The sequence below is a fragment of the Pleurodeles waltl genome, chromosome 5 (genome assembly GCF_031143425.1).
Source record: "Pleurodeles waltl isolate 20211129_DDA chromosome 5, aPleWal1.hap1.20221129, whole genome shotgun sequence".
NCBI lineage: Eukaryota > Metazoa > Chordata > Amphibia > Caudata > Salamandridae > Pleurodeles > Pleurodeles waltl.
In genome coordinates, this window is record NC_090444.1 from 650,159,239 (window position 1) to 650,182,487 (window position 23,249).

The 23,249-nt window shown below is 45.4% G+C and overlaps 1 protein-coding gene across 6 annotated transcripts in view; it reads left to right on the forward strand.

The window, feature by feature from the left end:
* Positions 1-23,249, forward strand: part of CEP43 (centrosomal protein 43) — a 292,488-nt gene that overhangs the window by 190,542 nt on the left and 78,697 nt on the right. For all 6 annotated transcript variants that reach the window (XM_069234521.1, XM_069234520.1, XM_069234525.1 and 3 more), the window contains one exon: positions 15,162-15,376. In XM_069234521.1, the coding sequence (XP_069090622.1) occupies positions 15,162-15,376 (215 nt within the window). The remainder of the gene's footprint in view (positions 1-15,161; positions 15,377-23,249) is intronic.

Consider the following 23,249-nt stretch of genomic DNA (forward strand, 5'->3'; position numbering starts at 1 on the left):
AAAATGAGAATGTATGAAGGGTGTTAACAGATTTCAGTTACAATATAATTGTAAATGGTACCATACTGCCAGAGCAAAAAGACCCCAAAGGTAGCATAAAATCACCCAAATGTAGCCCAAGTTTAGCCCAGTGACAAAAGTGTGCAAAAACCTAATTTATTTTTTTGCAGTTTTATATAGCGCAGTCAGGGGTGCCACACTTTTGTAACAAATAAAGAATGTTAGCAATCTAGTTGTGGAAAGACAGAGGTCAAGGGCACACGTTGGGCACAAGTTGACCACGCTGGGCAGGCAGGTCGGGTAGTGGCAGCACAACAGACTACGGAGGGCGGTGGAAAAGGGGGCAGGGGCAACAAACCAACCCTGTAGGACAGGCACAAGAGGCTGTGGCAATATAACAGATCATTGAGGGCTGAAGGAAGAGGCAGTGGCAGTACAACCATACATGCCAACAGCCCCGATTTAGGCAGGAGATTCCTGAGGTTTTTTAAGCTTAAAAGGGCTTCATTTTATCTGTCTCTTGCCTAAAATCGCCTCTTTTTTCAGTGTGAGGTCAATGGGGGAAATCAGTTCCCCATGTTTGTTTTTCTTTCAAAATCTCCCTCTTACTAAGTTCAAAATGTTGACAAGTATGGTACATTAGATCATGGAGGCCAGGAGGAATGGGTTAGGGACATATAGACTCGTATAACTGAGGGCGGGAGGGAAATGGACAGAGGCACCAAACTGACCTTGCAGAGCAGGTATCAGGGGCTTCAGCGGCACAATACACCACACAGGGTAAGCAGGATGTTAGTGCAGCACAACGGACCATGGAAAGCAATACGGAGGGGACAGGGCCATGCATATGGAGAGCAGAGGGGAAAGAGGTAAGGGCAGCAATCTGACCATACTGGACAGACTGGAGAGAGAGTTGCAGCATAACGGACCATGAAGGGCACGAGTGAGGGTGAAGCGATACAACAAAGGACCAGATAAAGCAGGAGGGAGGGGATAGGGTCCTGCATGTGGAAAATGGAGGGCAGGGGCAAGGTGGCAGGACAGGAGCAGCAAGCTGACCATGGCAGGCAGGCGGGATGGGCACTGGAAGCTCAAGACACCATGGACGGCGACAGTGAGACTATAATGGCATACACAGGCAACAGAGGGAAGGTGGTTAGAGGCAGCAAGATGACCACACAGGGCAGGTGGGAGGGGTTGTGGCAGCACTGAAGACCATGCATGACAAGCAGAGGGTTAGTAGCAGCTCAACAGCCATGGTCGGCAAGGAGGAGGGAGGGGGCAGAGGCATGCTCAAAGGATCATGGAGGAAAAAAGTGATGGGTAGGTAGTGGCCATAGACAAGAGAGGACAGACTAAGGCACTTCCCAACAGACCAGACAGGGCAGGCCTGAGGAGCAGTGTTGCAGCACAACAGAGAATGGAGGGCAGAAGGGAGTGGCGACAAAATGGACCTTGGAGGACAGGTGGGAGTGTCATGGAACTCAGACAGGCAGGGAGGAGGTGGAAGGGACAGGCAGCAGCTTTCTGACCATGCTAGGCAGATTGGAGGGGCAGCGGCAGGTCCATGGAACATGGTGGGCAAAAAGGAGAGGAAGCAGGGATATGCACACAGAGCATGGGGAAGGAGGTTAGGAGCAGCAGGCTAAACAGAGGCTAAGGAGGAGTGCAATGATGGGGCATATAATTGGGGAGTGGAGGGCACGAGGAGTGGGCAGAGATCAAGTAAATGAGGGCAGTGGCAGCCCATCGGACCATGCAGGGCAAGAGGGATGGGGCTGGTGCATGAACTCTGACAACATAAGATAGGGAGGATGGTGAATGGGGCAGTAAGCTACTTGTTGGGGGCGGGTGGAAAGGGCAGTGGCAAAACAATGGCCACACAGGACTGTTGGGAGGCAGCAGGGACATGACCTTGGACAATGGATGGCAAGGGAGGAGGGGGTCAGGAGCTGAAGTCTTGTGGGAGGGGGCGTGGCACAAGGCCAGGCCCTGTGTCCAGCCCCCCATGCATTGTGATGTATATTTTACTTAACGTTAAAAAAAAAAAAAAAAAAATAGAAAGTCACTGAAAAACAACAAAGATTACAGATAAGTTATAGTTCGGAAATAGAATGTAAAAAAAAATAGCAAATTCACTAAAAAAAACAAAGGTTACTGGGACTCTATAGTTAGGTTCATATTTTACATGCACAAAACCATAGAAATTCGGCTGTTATAGTTAGTAATTTCAAGTAACAATAACTTGTGCCCTTGCCATGCGCTGCAAATTACCCCAGATATTACATCACAAATGACATCTTCTATGACCTTGATAATATCACTGTAACATCTGAAGTAAAATTATTGATGCAATAACTGCATGGCAGGGGCACGAGTTGTAGTTGCCTTAGGGCACGAGTGGTTTTGTGCGTGTAGAATCTGAACATAACTGTAACATCCCTATCACCTTTGTTTTTTTCAGTGAATTTTAATATATATATATATATATATATATATATATATATATATATATATATATATATATGTTTGATGGCATGTTTAGCTGCAGATACACATGCTGCGCATTATCCTGCCATCTAGTGTTGGGCTCGGAGTGTTACAAGTTGTTTTTCTTCGAAGAAGTCTTTTCGAGTCACGAGACCGAGGGACTCCTCCCATTTCGGCTCCATTGCGCATGGGCGTCGACTCCATCTTAGATTGTTTTCTTTCCGCCATCAGGTTCGGACGTGTTCCTCTTCGCTCCGTGTTTCGACAGAAAAGTTAGTTAACAATCGGAAAATTCGACAGTATTGTTTGCGCTCGGTATCGGGTTAGTAATAGCACATCGACACCGAAGAAAAGAAGAGCTCCGGCAGCCCTTCAGGGCTTCCACTCCCCGGCGGGGCCTCGTCGGCCCGACCGCGTGCGTCTTCAAGGCTCATGGAATGGACCCCATTCGGCTTCTGCCCCGAATGCCACGCTAAGTATGCTTATACAGACCAGCATTTGGTCTGTAATTTGTGTTTGTCCCCCGAACACAAAGAGGATACCTGCGAGGCCTGTCGGGCATTTCGGTCGAAGAAGACGCTACGGGACCGGAGAGCTCGAAGGCTTCAAATGGTGTAGACGCCGGCTGGACACCCCGATGTTGAAGAAGAGGAGACATTCTCCATTCCTGATTTGGACTCGGACGAGCCCTAGAGTGAGCAGCCGGCAAGGCCACAAACCGTGAGTAAAACAGCCCCGGACAAAACTCACTCAAAAATTATGAAAGCCCAGGGGACGCAACCGCCATCAGGCCATGGCTTTACCTGTAAGCACCGAAAAAGGGCACACACCAGCCAAAGACATCCGACTCTGGTCGAGATACCGGCACAGAATATACTCTACACCGAGATACCGGCTCCGACCAAACTCGGCACCAAGATACCTGCTCCGACCAAACTCGGCACCGAGAGATCGGCACCCCGAAAACTAAAAAAGTTGCTTTGGAGCCGAAAAAGACTGCTGAAAAGGTTTTGGTGCCGAAACATCCAGCCTCGGAGCCAAAACAAAGCTCCTATACCGACGAACAAGGCCTTTCCTCAAAACTACAAGGCCATAAATTTGGACAAGAACTAGAGATGGGAGAGCCAGACTTTACACAGAGGAAGCTCCCTATACAGAAGGACACGGGGAAAATAAGAACTCTTCCCCCAATTAAAATGAAGCGGTAACTAGCTTTCCATGAAACAGAAAAGCAGCCAAAAGCAAAGGTGGCTAAAGAAAAAACACCACCACATTTTTCACCACAGCCATCGCCACTGCACTCACCACAACTGTCCCCAATTGCAACACCCCCAATGATGCAATCACCAACGCACACAGGGATGAGCCAAGATGACCCAGATGCATGGGATCTGTACGATGCACCAGTATCTGATAATAGTCCGGATTGCTACCCGGCAAGACCATCACCACGAGAAGACAGTACTGCTTACATGCAGGTGGTTTCCAGGGCAGCTACTTTTCATAACGTAGCACTGCATTCCGAACCTATAGAGGATGACTTTTTATTCATCAGGTGTTTCAAGACCCAGTCAAAGGCAGAGCCATCACACCTAGGGTGGAGAAGTACAAACCTCCCCCTATGGACCCTGTGTACATCACGCAACAGCTAACTCCTGACTCAGTGGTAGTAGGAGCAGCCCAGAAAAGGGCAAACTCACAGACTTCTGGGGATGCACCACCACCTGACAAGGAAAGTCAGAAGTTCGATGCGGCAGGGAAAAGGGTGGCAGCACAGGCAGCCAATCAATGGCGAATTGCCAATTCGCAAGCTTTATTGGCAAGATACGACAGGGCACATTGGGACGAAATGCAACATTTCATTGAACACCTTCCCAAAGAGTTTCAGAAGCATGCCCAACAGGTTGTGGAGAAGGGCCAAAGTATCTCCAACAACCAAATAAGATCGGCTATGGACTCAGCAGACACAGCCACCAGAACAGTAAACACAGCAGTCACCATTCGGAGACACGCATGGCTACGCACCTCCTGATTTAAGCCAGAGATCCAGCAGGCTGTGCTGAATATGCCTTTTAATGGACAACAATTGTTTGGGCCGGAGGTAGACAGAGCTATAGAAAAGCTAAAGAAAGACACTGATACGGCCAAAGCCATGGGCGCGCTCTACTCTCCACACAGCAGAGGCACCTTTAGGAAGCCACACTTTAGAGGGGGGTTTCGGGCCCAAAGCACAGAGCCTTCTACCTCACAGGCTAGACCCACATACCAGGGCCAATACCAAAGAGGAGGCTTTCGGGGACAATATAGGGGTGGACAGTTCCCTAAAACAAGAGGGAAATTCCAAAGCCCAAAAACCCCACAAACTAAACAGTGACTCCAACGTCACAAATCCCCAACACATAACACCAGTGGGGGGGAGACTCACAGATTATTACCAAAATTGGAAACACATAACTACGGACTCGTGTGTCCTAGCCATTATCCAACATGGTTATTGCATAGAATTCCTACAATTACCACAAAATGTGCCTCCAAAAGCGCACAACATGTCCAAACAGCACTTGGATCTATTACAACTAGAAGTCCAAGCGTTGTTACAAAAAGATGCAATAGAACTAGTACCCAACCATCAGAAAGGAACCCATCTTAGATCTCAGAACACTAAATCTTTATATCAAATCAGATCACTTTCACATGGTGACACTTCAAGACGTGATTCCCTTGCTCAAACAGGACTACATGTCAACATTAGATCTCAAGGATGCTTACTTCCACATACCCATACATCCTTCCCACAGGAAATACTTAAGATTTGTAATCCAAGGAGTACATTACCAATTCAAAGTGTTACCGTTCGGGATAACAGCACCAAGAGTATTCACGAAATGCCTTGCGGTAGTAGCTGCACATATCAGGAGACAGCACGTACACGTATTCCCTTAGCTAGACGATTGGTTAATAAAAACCAGCACCCAGCAACAGTGTCTTCAACACACAAAATACGTCATAGAAACCCTTCACAAGTTAGGGTTCTCAATAAACTACCAAAAATCACATTTACAACCGTGTCAAATACAACAATACTTAGGAGCAACAATCAACACACAAAAAGGGATTGCCACTCCAAGTCCACAAAGGGTACAAGCATTCCAAAACGTAATACTAAACATGCACCCAAACCAACACTATCAAGTAAGGTTTGTGATGAAACTTCTAGGCATTATGTCTTCATGCATAGCCATTGTCCCAAACGCAAGACTACACATGCGGCCCTTACAACAGTGCCTAGCAACACAATGGACACAAGTGCAGGGTCAACTTCAAGATCTAGTGTTGATAGACCGCCAAACATACTCCTCTCTTCAATGGTGGAATCCTATAAATTTAAACCAAGGGCAGCCATTCCAAGGCCCTGCGCCTCAATACGTGATCACAACAGATGCTTCCATGATAGGGTGGGGAGCACACCTCAACCAGCACAGCATACAGGGACAATGGGACGCTCAACAAAGCCAGCTTCATATAAATCATCTAGAACTACTAGCAGTGTTTCTAGCATTGAAAGCATTTCAACCGTTAATAGCACACAAACACATTCTTATCAAAACAGACAACATGACAACAATGTGTTACCTAAACAAACAGGGAGGGACACACTCATCACATCTGTGTCTCTTAGCACAAAAAATTTGCCATTGGCCGATTCACAATCACATTCGCCTAATAGCACAGTACATCCCAGGAATTCAAAACCAGTTAGCCGACAATCTCAGTCGAGATCACCAACAAATCAACGAATGGGAAATTCATCCCCAGGTACTACAAACTTACTTTCAAAACTGGGTAACACCACTAATAGACCTACTCGCAACAAAAGAAAACGCAAAATGCCAAAACTTCGCTTCCAGGTACCCACACCCTCGCTCCAAGGGCAATGCGTTATGGATGAGTTGGTCAGGGATATTTGCTTACGCTTTTCCCCCTCTCCCACTCCTTCCCTATCTGGTAAAGAAATTGAGTCAAAACAAACTCAAACTACTACTAGTAGCTCCAACTTGGGCTCGCCAACCATGGTACACGACACTACTAGATCTGTCAGTAGTACCTCATATAAAACTACCAAACAGACCAGATCTGTTAACTCAACACAAACAACAGATCAGACACCCGAATCTAGCATCACTCAATCTAGCAATCTGGCTCCTAAAGTCTTAGAATTTGGACATTTAGACCTTACACAAGAATGTATGGAGGTCGTTAAACAAGCTAGGAAACTTACTACAAGACATTGTTGCGCAAATAAATGGAAAAGATTTGTTTATTACTGCCATAATAATCGAATTCAACCACTATATGCATCCACAAAAAAACATCGTAAGCTACTTATTACACTTACAAAAATCAAAGCTAGCTTTTTCGTCCATTAAAATACATCTCACAGCAATATCTGCTTATCTGCAGATCACACATTCAACATCACTGTTTAGAATCCCAGTCATAAAAGCATGTTCGATGGCATCTGTCGCTGTAGATACGCATGTTCTGCAATAGCTCGCCATCTGGTGTTGGGCCGGAGTGTTACAAGTTGTTTTTCTTCGAAGAAGTCTTTCGAGTCACGGGACCGAGTGACTCCTCCTTTTGTCTCCATTGCGCATGGGCGTCGACTCCATCTTCGATTGTTTTTTTTCCGCCATCGGGTTCGGACGTGTTCCTGTCGCTCCGAGTTTCGGAACAGAAAAAATAGTTAATTTCGGAAGATTTTCGTCGGTATTGTTGCGTTCGGGATCGGCGTACTTACATTCAACACCGCATCGAAGATCGAAGAGCTCCGGTGCCCTTCGGGGTAGTTTTTCGATCCTCCGTCGGGGCCTGGTCGGCCCGACCGCGTGCTGAGGAACGCCGATGGAACGGACCCCTTTCCGTTTCTGCCCCAAATGCCACAATAAATACCCCTACACAGACCAACACTTGGTCTGCAACCTGTGCCTGTCACCTGAGCACAGCGAAGACACCTGCGAGGCCTGTCGTGCGTTCCGGTCCCGAAAAACACTCCGAGACCGTCGAGCCAGAAGACTTCAAATGGCGTCCGCACCGACAGCCCGACGGGAGTTCGAGGAACAGGAAGAGGAAGGTACCTTCTCGATCCAAGACTCAGACTCCGAAGGATTCGACGATACACAAACCGTGAGTAAGACGTCGAAAACCACACAAAGAAACATTTACAAGGCCCAGGGGACGCCACTGCCACCAGGCCATGGCTCAACCCATAAAATCGGTGACCGACCGTCGGCACCGAAAAAGGCCCAAACGGTGCCGAGATCGTCCGACTCCGGTCGAGACACCGGCACGCAGCCTTCTCGGGACCGAGAAAGTGCTGGAGACAAGCCTCGACACCGAGATGCCGGTGTGGACACGGCTCGACGCCGAGACAGCGGCACCGAAACAGATCGACGCCGAGAGGTTTCGGCCCCGAAAAGGAAAAAAGTCACCTCGGAGCCGAAAAAACACGCAGACAAAGTTTCGATGCCGAAACAAACTGCAAGCGACCCAGCTTCAGGCTCTTATACAGAAGAGCACTCGCTAACCTCCCAAATGCAGAAGCATAGGTTTGAGGAAGAGCTACAAGCAACTGATGCGGACCATACGCAAAAGCGTATCTTCATTCAGCAGGGGACAGGAAAAATAAGCACCCTTCCCCCCATTAGGAGAAAGAGAAGGTTGGAGTTCCAGACGGAACAAGCACCACAACCAAAAGTGGTGAAAAGAGTTACACCACCACCCTCTCCTCCGCCCGTGATTAACGTTTCACCAGCACAAACGCCATCACACTCCCCAGCTCACACCACCATGAGCCAGGGTGACCAAGACCAGGACGCATGGGACCTATACGACGCCCCAGTGTCAGATAACAGCCCAGAGGCATACCCTACAAAACCATCTCCACCAGAAGACAGCACCGCGTACTCTCAGGTGGTGGCTAGAGCAGCACAATTTCACAACGTAAGCCTCCACTCAGAACAGGTCGAGGATGATTTCTTGTTCAACACACTCTCCTCCACCCACAGCTCCTACCAAAGCCTGCCTATGCTCCCTGGTATGCTCCGGCACGCAAAAGACATATTTAAGGACCCGGTCAAAAGTAGGGCAATCACACCAAGGGTGGAAAAAAAGTATAAGCCGCCTCCTACGGACCCGGCTTTCATCACAACACAGCTGCCACCAGACTCTGTTGTTGTAGGAGCAGCTAGAAAAAGGGCCAACTCTCACACATCTGGAGATGCACCACCCCCAGATAAAGAAAGCCGCAAGTTTGATGCAGCTGGTAAGAGAGTCGCAGCACAAGCTGCAAACCAGTGGCGCATCGCGAACTCCCAGGCACTACTTGCGCGCTATGACAGAGCCCACTGGGACGAGATGCAACATCTCATTGAACATCTGCCCAAAGACTTCCAAAATAGGGCAAAACAAGTGGTTGAGGAGGGACAGGCCATCTCCAACAACCAGATCCGCTCCTCCATGGACGCTGCAGATACAGCTGCACGGACAATTAATACATCTATAACTATCAGAAGGCATGCATGGCTCCGAACGTCTGGATTTAAACCAGAGATTCAACAAGCAGTTCTCAATATGCCTTTTAATGAAAAAGAACTGTTCGGTCCAGAAGTGGACACAGCGATTGAGAAACTCAAAAAAGATACGGACACTGCCAAAGCCATGGGCGCACTCTACTCCCCGCAGAGCAGAGGGAATTACAGCTCATTCCGTAAAACGCCCTTTCGAGGGGGGTTTCGGGGTCAAAGCACACAAGCCAGCACCTCACAAGCCACACCGTCCAGTTACCAAGGACAGTATAGAGGAGGTTTTCGGGGACAATATAGAGGAGGGCAATTCCCTAGAAATAGAGGAAGATTCCAAAGCCCCAAAACCCCTACTACTAAACAGTGACTCACATGTCACTCACCCCCTCCACACAACACCAGTGGGGGGACGAATAGGTCATTATTACAGAGCATGGGAGAAAATCACTACAGACACTTGGGTTCTAGCAATTATCCAACATGGTTACTGCATAGAATTTCTACAGTTCCCTCCAAACATACCACCAAAAGCACAAAATTTAACAACACACCATTCCAATCTCCTAGAGATAGAAGTGCAGGCACTATTGCAAAAGAATGCAATCGAATTAGTGCCAAACACACAAATAAACACAGGAGTTTACTCACTGTACTTTCTGATACCAAAGAAGGACAAAACACTGAGACCAATCCTAGACCTCAGAGTAGTCAACACTTTCATCAAATCAGACCACTTCCACATGGTCACACTACAAGAAGTATTGCCATTGCTAAAGCTGCACGACTACATGGCAACTTTAGACCTCAAGGATGCTTATTTCCATATACCAATACACCCATCGCACAGGAAATACCTAAGGTTTGTATTCAAAGGAATACATTACCAATTCAAGGTACTGCCTTTCGGATTAACAACCGCACCAAGAGTCTTTACCAAATGTCTAGCGGTAGTCGCTGCACACATCAGAAGACAGCAAATACATGTGTTCCCATATCTAGACGACTGGCTAATCAAGGCCCATTCGTTAATAGAGTGCTCAAATCACACAAATCATATCATACAAACCCTCTTCAAACTAGGGTTCACCGTCAATTTCACAAAATCCAAAATTCTGCCACGCAAGGTACAACAATACCTGGGAGCCATAATAGACACATCAAAAGGAGTAGCCACTCCAAGTCCACAAAGAATTCAAAATTTCAACACCATCATACAACGCATGTATCCAACACAAAAGATACAAGCAAAGATGGTATTACAACTCCTAGGCATGATGTCATCATGCATAGCCATTGTCCCAAACGCAAGACTGCACATGAGGCCCTTACAACAATGCCTAGCATCACAGTGGTCTCAAGCACAGGGTCACCTTCTAGATCTGGTGTTAATAGACCGCCAAACTTACCTCTCGCTTCTGTGGTGGAACAACATAAATTTAAACAAGGGGCGGCCTTTCCAAGACCCAGTGCCACAATACGTAATAACAACAGATGCTTCCATGACAGGGTGGGGAGCACACCTCGATCAACACAGCATACAAGGACAATGGAACGTACATCAAACAAAACTGCATATCAATCACCTAGAACTTCTTGCAGTTTTTCAAGCACTAAAAGCTTTCCAACCAATAATAGTTCACAAATACATTCTCGTCAAAACAGACAACATGACAACAATGTATTATCTAAACAAGCAGGGAGGGACGCACTCCACGCAGTTAAGCCTGTTAGCACAAAAAATTTGGCATTGGGCAATTCACAACCAAATTCGCCTAATTGCACAGTTTATACCAGGGATACAAAATCAACTCGCAGACAATCTCTCTCGAGATCACCAACAGGTCCACGAATGGGAAATTCACCCCCAAATACTGAACACTTATTTCAAACTCTGGGGAACACCTCAGATAGACTTGTTTGCGACAAGGGAGAACGCAAAATGCCAAAACTTCGCATCCAGATACCCACACAAACAATCCCAAGGCAATGCCCTATGGATGAACTGGTCAGGGATATTTGCTTACGCTTTTCCTCCTCTCCCTCTCCTTCCTTACCTGGTAAACAAACTCAGTCAAAGCAAACTCAAACTCATATTGATAGCACCAACTTGGGCAAGGCAACCCTGGTACACAACGCTGCTAGACCTATCAGTGGTACCCTGCATCAAATTGCCCAACAGGCCAGATCTGTTGACACAGCACAACCAAAAGATCAGACACCCAGATCCAGCATCGCTGAATCTAGCAATCTGGCTCCTGAAATCCTAGAATTCGGGCACTTACAACTTACCCAAGAATGTATGGAAGTCATAAAACAAGCAAGAAGGCCATCCACCAGGCACTGCTATGCAAGTAAATGGAAGAGGTTTGTTTGCTACTGCCATATTAATCAAATACAACCATTACACACAACTCCAGAACATGTAGTGGGTTACTTGCTTCACTTACAAAAATCTAACCTAGCTTTCTCTTCCATTAAGATTCACCTTGCAGCAATATCTGCATACCTGCAGACTACCTATTCAACTTCCCTATATAAAATACCAGTCATTAAAGCATTCATGGAGGGCCTTAGGAGAATTATACCACCAAGAACACTACCTGTTCCTTCATGGAACCTAAATGTTGTCCTAACTAGACTTATGGGTCCACCTTTTGAACCCATGCACTCCTGCGACATACAGTTCCTAACCTGGAAGGTGGCATTTCTCATCGCCATTACTTCCCTGAGAAGAGTAAGCGAGATTCAGGCGTTTACTATACAGGAACCTTTTATACAACTACACAAAAATAAAGTCGTCCTAAGGACCAATCCTAAATTTTTGCCAAAGGTTATTTCACCGTTCCATCTAAATCAAACAGTGGAACTTCCGGTGTTCTTTCCACAGCCAGATACCGTAGCTGAAAGGGCACTACATACATTAGATGTCAAAAGAGCATTAATGTATTACATTGACAGAACAAAGAACATCAGAAAGACTAAACAACTCTTTATTGCATTTCAAAAACCTCATGCAGGAAACCCAATTTCAAAACAAGGTATAGCCAGATGGATAGTTAAATGCATCCAAATCTGCTACCTTAAAGCTAAACGACAGCTGCCCATTACACCAAGGGCACACTCAACCAGAAAGAAAGGTGCTACCATGGCCTTTCTAGGAAACATCCCAATGCAAGAAATATGTAAGGCAGCCACATGGTCTACGCCTCACACATTCACCAAGCATTACTGTGTAGACGTGTTATCCGCACAACAAGCCACAGTAGGTCAAGCTGTATTAAGGACATTATTTCAGACTACTTCCACTCCTACAGGCTGATCCACCGCTTTTGGGGAAATAACTGCTTACTAGTCTATTGCAGAACATGCGTATCTACAGCGACAGATGCCATCGAACTGAAAATGTCACTTACCCAGTGTACATCTGTTCGTGGCATCAGTCGCAGTAGATTCGCATGTGCCCACCCGCCTCCCCGGGAGCCTGTAGCAGTTTGGAAGTTACCTTCAATTATTTATATATGTATCATCTCAACCTTAAATAAGTGCATACTTAGTCACTCCATTGCATGGGCACTATTACTACAATTCAACTCCTACCTCACCCTCTGCGGGGAAAAACAATCGAAGATGGAGTCGACGCCCATGCGCAATGGAGACAAAAGGAGGAGTCACTCGGTCCCGTGACTCGAAAGACTTCTTCGAAGAAAAACAACTTGTAACACTCCGGCCCAACACCAGATGGCGAGCTATTGCAGAACATGCGAATCTACTGCGACTGATGCCACGAACAGATGTACACTGGGTAAGTGACATTTTCATTATGGAGGGTCTAAAGAGAATCATACCCCCAAGAACACCACCAGTTCCCTCATGGAACCTCAATATTGTATTAACACGACTCATGGGTCCATGGTTCCACCATTTGAACCCATGCACTCTTGTGAGATGCAATACTTAACCTGGAAAGTAGCCTTTCTAATAGCTATCACATCTCTTAGAAGAGTAAGTGAAATACAAGCATTTACCATACAAGAACCCTTTATACAAATACACAAACAAAGTGGTTCTACGCACAAATCCAACATTTTTACCTAAAGTTATATCACCGTTCCACCTAAATCAAACTGTGGAACTCCCAGTCTTTTTTCCACAACCAGACTCAGTAGCCGAAAGGGCATTACATACATTAGACATCAAAAGGGCACTAATGTATAACATTGATAGAACAAAACAGTTTCGCAAAACAATTGTTTGTAGCCTTTCAAAAACCTCATGCAGGAAATCCAATATCCAAACAAGGCATTGCCAGATGGATAGTTAAGTGTATTCAAACTTGCTATGTTAAAGCAAAGAGAGAACTGCCTATTACACCGAAGGCACACTCCACTAGGAAGAAAGGCGCCACAATGGTCTTTCTAGGAAATATACCTATGACAGAAATTTGTAAGGCAGCCACATGGTCTACGCCTCATATATTCACAAAACATTACTGTGTGGATGTGTTAACAACACAACAAGCCACAGTAGGACAGGCAGTATTACGAACATTGTTTCAAACAACTTCAACTCCTACAGGCTAAACCACCGCTTTTGGGGAGATAACTGCTTACTAGTCTATGCACAGCATGTGTATCTGCAGCTAGACATGCCATCGAACGGAAAATGTCACTTACCCAGTGTACATCTGTTCGTGGCATGAGACGCTGCAGATTCACATGCGCCCTCCCGCCTCCCCGGGAGCCTGTAGCTGTTATAAGTTGATCAAAATGATATATATTAGATGTTAATAAAACTTGTACATTTGTAAATGTATATCACTTTTAGACCCATTATGTACATACATAATTACTCCATTGCATGGGCACTATTACTATATACACAACTCCTACCTCACCCTCTGCGGGAAAAACAATCTAAGATGGAGTCGACGCCCATGCGCAATGGAGCCGAAATGGGAGGAGTCCCTCGGTCTCGTGACTCGAAAAGACTTCTTCGAAGAAAAACAACTTGTAACACTCCGAGCCCAACACTAGATGGCAGGATAATGCACAGCATGTGAATCTGCAGCGTCTCATGCCGCAAACAGATGTACACTGGGTAAGTGACATTTTCCATATATATAATAACAAAACACAATAGTTCGATGAGATTGTGGAGATTTCTGATACAAGGGCTCATGAAGTAGAGATTAACGAAGAGGATGTGATGCTCGGTGCTTTGTGCAAAAATTCCCAAGTGCCCATAGAAATTCAGTTCCTATCAACTAAGAGTAGAATAAATGTGGAAGGGTTGTTTGCTGCTTATGTTTTTAGAGACTGCTTTAATTTTCTCCCTTTCCTCTTAGATTGGTATCAGTTAGGCATTGAAGCGTTCGTGTGATGTTGGTACATTAAGCATACCTGCCCCATAGTGGTTTTGCTTGTATTACAGGCATGGTGTAAATTTTAGTAATGACTGTTGACCAGTACATCAGTTCTAAAACATATATATATTTTTGATTCAAATATTTGGTGCAATACCTCTGAACTTTAAGCATGACTTTCAATCAGATTTGTAATTGAACATCTACAAGTGTTATCAGTAAATGTATAATTGTTTATAGTAAAGGGAAATGGGTGGTTTGCAATCTTATCAATTTTATTTCCTGTGCACTGCCATAAGACTGAATGGAGAAATCACTGACTTTGTAATTGTTCATGCTGTAACAATAAACCGTTTGCTGAGTCCAACTCCTCATTGTTAACCAAAAAAAATATCTTTAACTTAGGATTCCATCCAGGTTCTCTTGTGTACCATTTGGCATTCATTTTTACATTGGTTGAGACTTGTGTGGGATCTCTTGCCTGGGTTGAACAGAAAGTGGCTGTTTTCCTTTAAAAGGTTAAGAACATTTTTTGTGCTGGGAGATTGGTGTGCATTCACAGTAAAACCTTTCAGATCAAACCTACTGATAAGGAGACACAATGTTTTATTTCTGTACCAGTGTTATCAATTTGGTTAGACAATACATTTTTAATCCAGAAATGGCTGTCCCTCTTTCACCGGACAAATGATTTGTAAAGGTTAAAACATGCTTATGTCTTTTTAAAGACTCCTGATGACACCAGCAAAAACACCAACTCCGTACGAGAGTCTAAGAGCAAAAGCAGCAGCAACTCTTCAGCCAGTGAGTCAAAGCCCAATGCCAAATTGAACAACCTGCAGCAAGCCAGCGAGAGAAGTGAAATTGGTGTAGATGGTGAAGACCATGAAGGGGACTCCTTTTTTGATGATTCAGTACCTACACCAGATAAAAACTACAGCTGGTAAGTTCGTCACTGTTTAGTGCATTTGATGCTGTTCAGTTAAGTTTAGTGGATTTTATGCTATTAAGTTCTTTCCTCCACATATCAGTTCTCCACTACTACTATTTGGGTAAGTACATTTTGAGGATTTTTGCTGTTCACATTGAAAAATCCTCAGGTGTTTGAATGTTGCCAACCAGATGAAATAATTTGTGGCGCTGTTGCTCTGAAACTGGTATAAAATCTTGTTAGAAGCATTATACATGTCCATTCTTTCAGATTCTGTGCTAAATACCAAGTACTAGGCACGTATAATTGAACTGAATAATGATTCAGTGACAAAGGAATTTAGCATGCTGGCTAGGAATACGAAACAGGAACACGAAACGCAATCTCTATATTTGTAAGTTGACTCCTCAGAACATCTACACATTTCATTTGGTTCTCTCTGTTTATATTCCCAAGTTCTTGCCCTATGGTCCCTGGAGGATTTAATTCCCACCTTCACAAGTACGTTTATTGGGAAGTGAATGGCACCAGTGAATGCAGTATTCAAAAACTGATTATAGCTGCATTGTTGAATACAGACATTCGTTGGGAGAAAAGATTCTTCACCTGAAAATCTCTAAATTCATTATTTTTGTTGTTCTGTATGAGTCTGGCAGTAAAAGCTTGGGTAGCCTTTCTTTTGAATTTGTTACTTGCGGCCATATGACTGATGTGTGCCTGGTGATTTTCCCATGGCACTTGGTGAGCTTGAGGAAACTGTTGAAACAATTTGAGATTTTCAACAGAGTTGTTTAATAACTTTCTATAGCAAAATGATCAGATACTTTGACCATAGCCATTTAATGTGATATGAAGACCTGCATACAGGTCGCCATCCAGCATTTGCTAATCTGTTATCATAGCAGAATGCAGAATCAATGTTAATAGTTATTGCTTGACAGTATCCAGAATGTGACCGAGATAAAGTACAGTTGTAAAACTACAACCAGGATAATGCCTATTATATTAAAGTATTATCCAAAGTTCGTTTCTTTGAAGCCCACCACCAAAATCTAATATGTATGCTGTAGTCCCCTGTGTATCATCTGGATGAAGTGTGTGGGTAATGTTTACTGATAATCTTTTGCTGTGTTCTCTTACCTCGTTCTATCACATATTCCCACTTTTGTTTTGCTCATGGTAATCTTTACAAAATCTTAAATCTCCTTTGATATTTGAAAGTTTTCATAGACTGTTGGTTCACATCCTTGGGTCCTGCTGGTTTGATCTCTCCCTTCCTCACTGGTCACTCTTACTCATCCTTTTCCCACGCTCTGTTTCCAGTCTGTTAATATATCTCCACAGGTGTTTTTAGAGTTATTTTTTTTATCTGCTTCCCTTCACCCATCACATTTCTTTATTTGTGCCTGCCATATATTAGTTTAAATTCTCATTTCTTCCCACTCGGGCCATCTCTGCTCATGCATTACTTCATCTCACTGTTCAATCCTTAATCCTTATAAGCACATCCATGACTAAAATGCTTATTTTTTCATGCACTTTTTGTAAAACCCATCTCTATCTGACCCTTTATCATCCCTCATAATTACACTCATCTTTTGAGTCAGCATCTTAAATTCCTCCCTTTACTTTTCATCAGCTATTCGAATTCAATTCAATTCCTTCTGCTTCTGACCTTTTGAAGGTGGACTGCATCTGACAAGACAGTTCCTTCTAAGACATTTTTTTCTGGGACGCTACATAGCCTTCTCTACTATTACTGCAGGGGGGATGACGGCAGCTGTTCTTTTTTTCTGGCTTTGAGGCATTGGAGAAAATTCAGAGCCAATGAATGTACAATCTAATTAAATGTTTACAACTCATGCAAGTATTCTGTAGTGTAGGAGTGAACACGATTGACTTGCAGGAAAGCGGCAGGCATCCCTTGGTCCCGGCGTTATGCGTACTTCCCTGATCTGACACCGTATAAGCTCAGCCTAGCACTTTGGTTACCAGCAACACCTAGCACAACTAAGGAAATAGTTTAGCTACAGTGGCAAGCAAAAGTTGGTTTCGAAGGGAAAATAGTGTGTTCTCCAAGCAACAACGTTTGAAAACAAGGAAATGGAGAACAGGACGCATGCAGTTTCTCATGTCAGCAGTCAAAGACAACCTGGAGGGAAGTACAATCCTGATGTGAAACGTAGTTGATACTGTTCACATTACAGCTGATCTCCTCTCATGTGCACAACTAGAACACTGTACTTAATACTTGACATATCTTTGGGCCATAATAGGAATGCCAGAGTTGGCACACCACATTTTACAAAGAAGAGAAAGCTCTTGCTCTTTCTGTCCTTTCCCGGTTTAAGTGCACAGATAAAATTAAATGTGCTTCCGGTATGAAAATTAGCAGCCACCAACAGTCAGTCTTACCATAGGTTGGTATTAGGGAGCTATAGCTAGAGACAGATAAGGGTGTGTGATACTTTTGGTCCCCCTCTGCAGCTCTACTGTTCAGTGGGATGGTCAACATATGTAATACGGCCATGAAGTCCCAAAATCAGGGAAGGTATGTGAACTTAGAGCTATGCACACATAAGGAGCCTTTGATATGTTTTGCTTATAATCTTTACAGCTTCATAACATAGCTTCCATAGAAAAGATTACATCACCTCACACCACTCATAGGGACGATTTTTGTGGTCACTTCCGAGTGAGATGTACAGAACCTACCCTGCACCACCACCACCACCCCCCCCCTCCCCCCCCCCACACACACACACACACACACAATCTCGCTTACACACACACACACACACATATTTGGTTGTTGTTCCAAACTGACTTGCTGTTTCCACTCACTGGGATCTTAATAGCTTGACAATCAGTACAGTCAAAACGCATCAGGTTTTCTCTGTTGTCCTATCACAATCTGGTCTTGGAGCACATGATCCTTGGCACAAACTAAAATGGTGATTTTGTTTCTTTTTTTTCTTCTTCTTCATCTACCATAGCTCCCTTATTATTTAGTTATACACTAGTAAAAGTAAAGGTGTGCAAAGCCCAAATATAGAAATAACTAAGGTATGCTAATACCACTGATTTCTGACCACATATAGCACTCCTCTACCATGTTGAATGCTACAGGAAGTCAATAGAATAGGCATACACTTTTGTTTTTTCAATCAACATCCATGGAGAAAACAAAAGTTTATGCCACAGGGTAGTCACTTGTGTAAGCTGTTATTCCTTCCTGTTTTCCTCACGATACTGGAGCAGAAGCCATGTAAACATCTGAGAAGAATCCAAAAGGGAAAAAAGCCTACATGACTTCGATAAGCTTGTTCGCCCTTTTGTACGCCAGTTTTGTATGGGATGTGTAAAACGGGGTAAAAATATAGATGCTCAAAATATGGATTCCAGTTTAAGCACTGAGCGCCAGATGTATGACAAAATTGTCCGGTTGCAAAAGACTAAAAAACTGCCATTTGCAACCACAAAATGGCCTTGTACCATCCCTATTTTGCGAGTCGGTATCCACTTACCAGCTCGCAAAATAGGGATTGTGACTCGTAAATTAGGAAGGGGTGTCCTGAGGGCATCCCTTCCTAATTGCGACTCATAGGGTGATATGATTGGTTTGCAATCGCATTCACTGTCACAAAACAATCACAGTTAACACCAATTTCAAATTGGTGTTAACTCGTTCGCAAACGGTAAGTGGTCCCACGGGATCCCTTCCCCTTTGTGGATGGTAGTGACAATGTTTTGTCAGAGCAGGAAGTGGTCCCATGGACTGCTGCCTACTCTGGAACAATGAAAGAAAACTTTATTTTTATTTTTTATGCATCCGGTTTTCCTCTAAGGAAAACATGCTGCATTAAAACAAAAACAAAATAAAAAACTGCTTTATTGCTTCTCAAAAGGATTGCTAATTGCGAGTCACAAAACAAAAGGTTGTATTCCTGGCCCTGAATTTGGAACTCCATCAAGGCCTATGGCTCTGCTGAATTTTGTTTACTTAATCATATGAACCATGTTGCTGATAGATATCTTGGACCGCAGGTACTCATCAGCAACATATCCTGTAAGTACGGCATCCTGGGGGTTGGGGCATTGAGGCAGATGAATAAAAAAAATTAAAGCCAAATCTCCTCTGGAAGTTTATAGGCAGGCGCATCACAAGCTAGATTGATACATACTGCAACCAGTGACCAGATTAGTCGAAAATTGCCTGTTGCAATAGTTTTTTCCATTATTTTGTAATTTCTTTAAAACAAGTAGTTTTTTACTTATGTTTATTTTGCTTTATAACAATCCTAATGGTGCAACTGGGCTGTGTAGTAATGTAGACTACATTGGTGGTTAAGTTACCTAAGCTCTGTCTGGATGCTTGACTTGCATTATGCATCATGCAACAAATTGCCATGCTCATTTCTTCTGCCAGCGAGTACCACAACGATTGTTTCTACTATAACCCTCACTACCTTAGCCCCAGTCACTGCTTTATCACCTCCTGTATTTAATAACTTTTTTGGCCTTGTACCAGACCCCAGTAGAGACCAACACACATGGAGAGGGAACAACCCACTCCAGCTACAGGAATAGCGGAAAATGCTCTCTTCCAATCTGTGGCAGAACAGAACATTGTTGGCATTGATCAGATGTTCAGCACGCAGTTGATATGTAGTTAATAGAAGCTTCCTGTTATTAATGTGTGTGACACGCAGGCATAGCTACAGCAAAATGCCCAATCTGATAGAGACTTCTGGCCACAGATTTCTTACCTATGAATTCTCCCCATGCGTCAGACTGAATCCAGAAGATTTTTTCGTGAGACCCCCTGTGCACCAGTAGGTGGTGTCGTTTGGCTCCCCGCTTCATTGTCTGCGCTGGAAGTGATCTCCGCTTCTCCTATATAGGCTCCACCTCAGTGCACTCATGTCAGTTCTTTTCTTTCCACGCCAGCCAGCGCAGATCTGGAGAGACCCATTCCTGTCACTTTTTGGCAGGATTTCTTTCAACGTTTTGTCACTTTTTTGTTTTTTTTCCCTCCTTGTGTGTTTAGGTCAAGATGTAATTGAGGAAGACTGGTTTTAAACACTGTGGCGCCTGTCACCATGCTGTGTCGGTGACGGACCGACACCTTGTATGTCTGTGGTATCTGGAGTGCAACCACAACTCCAAGTCATGCTCTGACTGCCTTACCATTGCGCTCAAGGCTTTGAGAGAACAGTCCCTAAAGCTGCTAGCGGCCTGGCAGGAGACTGAGTGGCGCGACTCCTCAGAGGTCTAGATCCCGAGGTCCTTCCAGGAGTCCTGAGTCCTAGCTCCTCTTCATCCCACTTGAAGTCATTGGGACACGCGGGTGAAGTCGAACACAAAAAGTCCGCTGACGCCTATGAAGGAACATCTGTGTTCGAGGCATGGTTCTTCAGAGCCTATGCCAGGGCCAACTCTGTGCCTCCCCTCCTTTTTGAGAGCAAGAGCGACCCCATGCAGATTAAAGCATTTTACAAGGCCTTGCACCTCATTTTTTGAGTGGGTCGACCACTCCGAAGCGCCTTAGGGCTCCATGCGGTCAGAGCGGTCCCCATTTGGTTCTGCGCCAGTGGCTCTGGCGGGCCCTCCTGGATAAGACAGGCACCTGGCGTGCCACTGCGACCTTCCCCCCCGGCACCGGTCCCGATGGCTATGTTCCTGGCACCAGCCCAATTGTGATCCCTGCATCTGACACGAAGCCGGAGCAGTGTCGACCGACGCTGATTCTGGCACCAACAGGACCCTTGCGTCCTAGGTTGGTGCCTCGCCCTTATTCTGAAGGGCTTAGCCCTTGGGGAAGAATGGGAGGGCTCACTGGACCCTTTAGAATACCAGCCAGAAGAGCAATATATGGACTGGTGGGAGGAGCTGAGTGATGCCAGCGGTCTGGACATGTCTCCAGATGCCGGCATGCTTTCTCTCCCTAATGTGGCTATGGAGTATGGAGCTACATATGCTATGATGGTGAAGAAGGCAGCTGAGGTTCTGGATCTCGAGTTGCCCTCAGTGACAGTCAAGACCAACATCTTGACGGAGGTGCTGCAACTGGGAGCTTTCTCTTCTGAATGGCTGCTCCCTTTCAACAAAGCCCTCACCAACGTCCTACTGTGAATAGAATGATTGTCCACCGTCCCGCCCCAGGGGGAACCCAGGCTTTCTCACCCAACCCTAGAGAGCTTGGTGGTTCAGGCTTCCACTTCCCATGGTGTGTTACCTAACGCACCCCCGGACAGGGAATCGAAGAAGCTAGATAGCTTCGGCAATAAAATGTTTTCTTCCACTAGCCTTGCATTGCTGACCATGAGCCCCATATTCTTATTGGCCCGCTATTCCAATACACTGTGTGGCACAGATGTGCAAGTGCTGCCACAGGTCCTGGAGGAGGCCCGCGGCCATTCTCTCCTCAAGGACGGAAGAAATACAGCAAAGTTCACTATAGGTTGTGATTTAGACACGCTAGACTCCCTGGGCACAGCGGTTTCCACGATGGTGGCACTCAGACGCCACCCCTGGCTGAGAACGTCTGTCTTTTTTAGCAGCTTTCCAGGCTTCCTTCATGGACATGCCTTTTTGAAGACACAGCAGACTCAGCACTGCTTAGCTTTAAGAACTCATGGGTTATGGCCAAGCCCTTGGGCCTCTCAGTTGTCCCACGTCATACCCAGTCTGCCTTTTTACTCCTTTCCTGACTATTGAAGGGGCTTTCAATCATGCCAACCCTATCCCCGACACCGGACCGTGCAAGCTTCCCAGCCTCTGTGGACGGGGACACAGTTATTCTCGATCCTGTGGGTCAAGTAGCCAGCCATTTGCTCCAACTACCACCCCATTTCCCCACCTTGGCAGCTGCAGCCTCTAAACCTTCCTAATCTTGCCCTTTTAGATCATGGGTATCCAGTTGCCAGTTGGTGGCAGGATCTGCCATCACCTCCACCACTGGCAGTCCATGACACTGGACAGGTGGGTTCTACAGATTGTTTGGAGGGGCTACTCCATCCCCTTCGAAACAACGCTTCCTTCCAAACCTCCATCTTGTGACCAGCTGACGGAGAATAATTTTTCCTTCCTCAGTGAGGAAGTCGAGGCTCTCTTGGCCAAGAGAGCCATCAAGAGGGTTCCAGTGACAGAATTAGGGTGTAGTTGCTTCTCCTGCTACCTTCTGGTCCCCAAAAAGGACAAGGGTTTTTGCCCCATCCTAGATCTCTGAAACCTCAACTTCTTCCCTAGAAAGGAGAGATTCATTATGCTCACACTGGCTCAAGTCTTGTCTTGTCTTCTCTGGACCCAGAAGACTGGATGGTAGCGTTGGACTTGCAGGATGCCTATTTTCACATCCCTGCTCTGCCTGCCCACCCAAAGATGTTACTTGCGGCTCATGGTAGCCCACAAGCACTTTCAGCTTTCAGTTTACTGTGCTCCCCTTCGGCTTTACCAGCTACTCTCGGGGGGTCACCAGTGTGGTGGCAGTGGGTCACAGCTCATCTGCGCAGATCAGGGGTGTCAGTCTTTCCCTATCTCAGCGTCTGCTGCCAAAGGTGGGCTCACCCCAGGCTGTTGTCACCCACCTCCAGACTACGGCGGACCATCTGTATTCCCTGAGGTTCACTATAAACGTGCAAAAGTCACACCTGACTCCCTCACATATGCTCTAATTTATTGGAGCTATTCTGGACACAGTGCAGTTTCAGGCTTATCCTCCTGAGCAGCGAGCCCAAGATATTCAGGCTTTGGTATCGATGTTTCAGCCTCTTTCCAGGATTTTCGGTGAGACTGACTGAGGCTGCTGGGCCTCATGGCCTCCTGCATCCTGCTAGTAACACATGCCAGATGGCATATGTGGGCTCTACAGTGTGACCTGAAG